The following is a 6,507-nucleotide window of genomic DNA, read 5'->3' on the forward strand; positions in this document are numbered from 1 at the left end:
TGTGGACACGTTTGCCTGAAGATAAAATTATAGAAACAAAATAGTTTTGAAAAAAAAAATTAACAAAAAAATAAAAAAACAATAATAAATTTATCAAGTGAATCTAAAATAAAACAAAAAAAATTTTTAAATAACACCCTCATGAATTGAAAAACAAAATTCCAAAACAGTGTTTTCCTTAATGAAATATGGTGTTGGTGTGAATAACAAGATTGTAAATAATTTTCCATAACAAAAAAAAATTATAAACAAATGTTGGTGAAATTAATTTTTTATGAAATTTCTGAACCTAACCTCACATTTTTTCAACTTTTTAATTAATTAAAATTAAAATTAATTTTTTATGAAATTTCTGAACCTAACCTCACATTTTTTCAACTTTTTAATTACTTTTCAAATATCTTGTCTTATTTTGTCATTCATCATCAATCACTATACATTTTTATTATTACTTTCTATAAATAATTTTAATGATAAAGAAAATTAAAAAAATAAAAAAAAATATATATTAAGTTTTTTTTTATTACAAAATATTCCAAAACACTATTTATTTAATGACAGCATCTAAGCATGACAAAACAAAATCGTAGAAGCAAAATAAAAATTAAACCAGTAAGGAAAGTAGTAAATTCGGACAGGGCCGCGACTATATGATACCCTTCACCACTTTGAGTATATTCAACAGATGAATCCTAATAGACGTCGCATTTTTAAAGGACCAGTAAAATGAAATTGGAACAATAAACACGTCATTCTGCAACCGATACTAAATTGTTCATTTGGTCAGATATAGAAGCTATATCTAAATCTGAACCGATTTCAGGAAATTTAACACACATCTAGAACTAATTCATTACGCTGTGCCAAATTTAGTGCAAACCCAAAGATATTAAGGGACTTTGGTGCACCATTTACATTAAATCGGACGAAAATATCGTATCGTACTAAATTACAATCAATTCGGTCGAAAAATACGATCAAAACCCCCAAAATACCAAAAATTTGGGGGTACCGTTATATGGGGACTACCAGAAAAACTGGACCTATATTTACAATTTCTAGTGGAGTAATTTGATACCCAATAAGTACCCAATGTACAAAATTTCAGAGAATTCAGTTATAAAACGAGCCCAAGAACCCGAAAATACCGAAAATTGGGGGTACCCTTATATGGGGACTCTCCGAAAAAATGGACCTTTATTTATAATTTTTGGTAGGGAGATTTGTTACCCAATAAAAACTCAAAGTACCAAATTTCAGCGAATTCGGTCGAAAAATTCGATCAAAACCCCCAAAATACCGAAAATTGGGGATACTCTTATATGGGGGCTATCCGAAAAAATTTACCTTTATTTATAATTTTTGATAGGGAGATTTGTTACCCAATAAGAACTCAAAGTACCAAATTTCAGCGAATTCAGTTAAAAAACGCGCTCAAGAACCTCAAAATACCGAAAATTGGGGGTACCCTTATATGGGGACTATACGAAAAAAATAGACCTTTATTTATAACTTTTGGTAGGGAGATTTGCTACCTAATAATAACACAAAATACCAAATTTCAGCGCATTCAGTTAAAAAACGCGCTCAAGAACCTCAAAATACCGAATATTTGGTGGTACCCGTATATGGGGGCTATACGAAAAAATTGACCTTTATTTATAACTTTTGGTAGGGAGATTTGCTACCCAATAGTAACACAAAATACCAAATTTCAGCGAATTCAGTTAAAAAACGCGCTCAAGAACCTCAAAATACCGAAAATTTGGTGGTACCCTTATATGGGGACTCTGCGAAAAAATGGACCTTTATTTATAACTTTTGGTAGGGAGATTTGCTACCCAATAATAACACAAAATACTAAATTTCAGCGAATTCAGTTAAAAAACGCGCTCAAGAACCTCAAAATACCGAAAATTGGGGATACCCTTATATGGGAGCTATGCCTAAACATGGACCGATTTTCTCCAATTTAAATAGGGTTCGCCCTTGGGCCAATTAAGTGATCTGTGCCAAATTTCATCCAAATCGGATCATAAATGCGACATGTACTTTGTTAACAAAAATACATGGACGGACAGACGGACATGCCTAAATCGACTCAGAAAGTGATTCTATGCATATTCTCAAAAGGAACCATGGGTATATCTCGATTATTTTTGCCTTTTACAAACATATGCACAAAGACATAATACCCTGTACGACAGTGTGGTGAAGGGTATAAAAAAATACTAATTATAAGAATTCCCGGCAAATGCATTTTCATTTTAGTACAATGGACTTTATTTTCTCTAAAACTTTATTAATAATTTATAAATATTTTTTTTTAGAAAAGGTTTTAAAAATAAATTTGTGTAAAAACCAGCGAGCGGAGCAGTATAGTCGGACGGGGCCGACCATATGATACCCTACACAACTACCACGGAACTCTAACTTTCTGCGGTTCTATATTCTGAAACTGGGAAATATTTCGTGATAGGTCAACAGCTCCACTTCACTAACCCTGGCATATTTTCCATTTTTTTTTCAAGAAGAATTTTTACGCCAAATGAATTTTTACGCCATAAAATAAAAAAAACTGGTCACTTTAGGTTTTGGTTGATTTGACCCTCGGAATATTGACCGACCATCATCTGAACAGCCGCTCTAAGTATTTGATCACATCCCCTTCACCTTGTAAAATATGCGATGTTCTGCATATAATAATTGTCTCGAGAGCGACTAGAAAATCTGACAAAATTCAAGTTTTCCGTTCATTGCACCCCTTGAATGAAATCTCAACTTCACCGAAAACTATAGGCGTCGTCCTTGACCATATTCGGAACTTCATTTACAATTTCAAAGCGATCAGCGCGAAATTTCCGTTCTCTAATGGAGTAATAGTAATACTATGCACATAGTCACTTTTACCTAATTCACGTATAACTCCCACATCAGAGAGAAGCCATCTAATTGGTACCAATTTAAAGGCCAACCACTCCTCTTGGATATACTATCAACTTCTCGGGTCTATGTCCTTCAGGAGTAAATAAATACGCTATAGAATATAAATTTTGTCATTTCTTTCACAAAAGTCAAGGTCCATTTGACCAGCTAAATATTGACCGATCTTTATAAAAATAGGCATGGTTATTCTTTGGCCCTGCACAAAGCTATAATACCTTGGGGCTGCACAAAGCTATAATACCCTGACAACATAGTTGTGTAAGGTAACATAATGCCTCTCTCATAGAAGTCCTGCTCTCTATTTGCAAAAAACTCTAATGGTCGATTTTCACAATCCTCCCTAGATATCAATTTTTTATCATTAAAGAAATTTTGCAATGCAAGAAAAAGAGAATAATCGCTTGGTGCCAAGTCCGGACTTCCCAACCAAACTCTCGAAGTTTCTGGCGAGTCATTGTAGATGTGTGTGGCCTAGCGTTTTCCTGGTGCAACACGACACCTCTCCTGTTGGCCAATTCTGGCAGTTTCTGGTCTATTGTTATTTTCAAATGGTCCAGTTGTTGACAGTAGAGATCAGAATTTAGCTTTTGGCCATATTAAAGCAACTCCTAATAAATAATATCCTTCCAGTCCCAAAAAATGCACAGCAGGACCTTCATGGCCGTTAGTCCTGGTTTGACCACCGTTTGAGGTGTTTCACCGCTTTTTGACCACGATCGTTTTCGCACAGAGTTATGGTATGTGATCCATTTCTCATCTCCAGTCACCATCCGTTTAAGAAAGACCCATTTCTCATTCCATTTGGCCAAGGCTTCGCAGATGGTAATTCCACTTTTTTCTGTTAATTGGTGTGGCGCCCAAACATCGAGCTTCTGTTTGAATCCAGCTTTGTGTAAATGGTTTAAATCCGTTTTATGGTCGATTTTTAGCTCCTGGGCGATATTACGGTCAACATCGATCATTTCCCCGATTTTATCAACATTTTCGTCGACTGGCCTAATGTTTTTCTTTTTCCCCAACCTAATATTTAAAGAAAGAAATCTGACCTCTATGTCTGAGGCATATTTTTCTATAGAAAAAAAATATGAACTTTTCTATACAAACAAATCTCTTCTCAGTGATAAACGAATTTTTCCTATACAAAAAATCTACCATCCAATGACCCAATTATTTTCATCTGTAGAACAGATTTGATCGAGTTTTTCCTCTTCAGAAAATATCTGGCCTTAGTGTCTGAGTCATTTTTTCTACGGAAAAAAATCTGTCATCACACTCTGAGGTATTTTTTCTATAAGGAAAATTTGGCTTTCGTATCTGAGGTAGTTTTTTCTTTAGAAAAAATTAGATCTCAGTGTCTGAAGATGTTCTTTATAGAAAAAATCTGACCTCAGTGTCGTCTAAGATTTAGGAAAAATTTTACTTCTTCCTTGTGTCGGAATAATTTTTTATGGAAAAAACTTGACGTCAGTATTTGTTCTATAGAAAAAATCTGGCCTCAGTCCCTGAGGTATTTTTTTTTTTCTATAAAAAAACAACTCAGTGCCATCTTATATGGGAGCTGTGGAAATCACATCTCAAGGTCTGAAGCATTTTTTTAACACTCTGATGTACTTTTTATAGAAAAAATCTGACCTCAGACACTGAGGTATTTTTTCTATAGAAAACCCCCTGGCCTCAGTGTCTGAGTTATTTTTTTTTCTATAGAAAAAATCCTGACCTCAGTGTCTGAGATATTTTTTTTCAATAGAAAAAATCCTGACCTCAGTGCCTGTGGTACTTTTTTCTATAGAAAAAATACGAACTCTGAGTCTGAGGTATTTTTTCTATAGAAAAAAATCTGAGGAATTTTTTTCTATAGAAAAAAGTCAGACCTCAATGTCTGAGGAATTTTTTTCTATAGAAAAAAGTCAGACCTCAATGTCTGACGAATTTTTTTTTTTTATAGAAAAAAAAACGACCTCAGAGTCTGAGGAATTTTTTTCTGTAGAAAAAATCAGACCTCAGTGTCTGAGGAATTTTTTTCTATAGAAAAAAATCAGACCTCAGTGTCTAAGGAATTTTTTTCTAGAAAAAATCCTGACCTCAGTGCCTGAGGTATCTTTTTCTATAGAAACAAAAAATCTGACCTCAGTGCCTGAGGTACTTTTTTCTATAGAAAAAAATACGAACTCTGAGTCTGAGGTATTTTTTCTATAGAAAAAATCAGAGGAATTTTTTCTATAGAAAAAAGTCAGACCTCAATGTCTGAGGAATTTTTTTCTATAGCAAAAAAAGTCAGAGTCATATAGAAAAAAGAAAAAAGTCAGACCTCAATGTCTGACGAATTTTTTTCTATAGAAAAAAATCGGACCTCAGTGTCTAAGGAATTTTTTTCTATAGAAAAAAATCAGACCTCACTGTCTAAGGAATTTTTTTCTATAGAAAAAAATCAGACCTCAGTGTCTAAGGAATTTTTTTCTATAGAAAAAAATCAGACCTCAGTGTCTAAGGAATTTTTTTCTATAGAAAAAAAACAGACCTCAGTGTCTATAGAAAAGTCTGACTTCAGTGTCTGAGGTATTTTTTCTATGGAAAAAAATTGCCTCTATAGAAAAAATCTGGCCTCAGTGTCGGACTAATTTTTGAATCTTTGCCTTCATTTGTAATAAAAATAAAAATTAAATTTAAGTGTAGCCCCTCTATGTATGTCTGAATAATTCATAACTAACAAAAAATGCACTTCATTTATGTAACCAAAATGCATCATCCTACTCAAATTCCATAAGAAAACAATAAAACTAACAACAACAACATGGTGATGGTAACAACAAATCACAACTCCCTACAAAAATACAGAAAAAACCAAAATAAAAACCTCAAACTAAATCCAAGCTATTTTCTTCATCTTTAAATAGATTGGAAACACGATAACGAAATTTAGAGATCCGAAAGAACCTCCAGAAGAATTTAACTGATCCCGCATTCAAAATCGAAAACAAAGTCTAAAATGCCACTATTTGCCAAGAAAGTTCCCAAGCCCACAATACCAGCCGATTCGGTATTTCACGACAACAACAATGGTCTAATGTCAAATGGTAAAGTACCCCCCAGCCAGCAGCAACAACAACAGAATGGCAATTACACTCAAAGGACACCATCGATAAGTGAATCAAATGTTCAAAAACCCCAATTAGTATTCCATTGCCAGCTGGCCCATGGCAGTCCCACTGGCCTAATTACCGGCTTTGCCAGTGTACGAGAATTGTATAAGAAAATTGCCGAATGTTATGATATACCAGCTGAGGAGATCTTGTTCTGCACCCTCAACTCCCACAAGGTGGATATGACCAAACTGCTGGGTGGTCAAATTGGTTTGGATGATTTCATATTTGCCCATCGAAAAGGCCAGCCAAAGGAAATTGAAATTGTCAAATCGGAAGATGCCTTGGGCCTGACCATTACCGATAATGGTGCCGGTTTTGCATTTATCAAACGGATCAAAGAGGGATCCATTATTGATCGCATCGAACACATTTTAGTGGGAGATCACATCGAGAAATTGAACGGGGAGAGTATGGTGGG

The 6,507-nt window shown here is 34.3% G+C and overlaps 1 protein-coding gene across 1 annotated transcript; it reads left to right on the top strand.

Moving 5' to 3' along the window:
• Positions 1-5,932: 5,932 nt before the first annotated feature.
• Positions 5,933-6,502, top strand: LOC133329697 (PDZ domain-containing protein GIPC1-like; the record flags this gene model as incomplete). Its single annotated transcript, XM_061538168.1, has 1 exon — positions 5,933-6,502. A coding segment is annotated over exon 1 (570 nt), but the record flags the coding sequence as incomplete, so codon positions are not given.
• Positions 6,503-6,507: the final 5 nt, after the last annotated feature.

The sequence above is a fragment of the Musca vetustissima genome, unplaced genomic scaffold (genome assembly GCF_032173495.1).
Source record: "Musca vetustissima isolate MV318-11 ecotype Yass unplaced genomic scaffold, APGP_CSIRO_Mvet_v1 utg21303, whole genome shotgun sequence".
NCBI classification, from domain to species: domain Eukaryota; kingdom Metazoa; phylum Arthropoda; class Insecta; order Diptera; family Muscidae; genus Musca; species Musca vetustissima.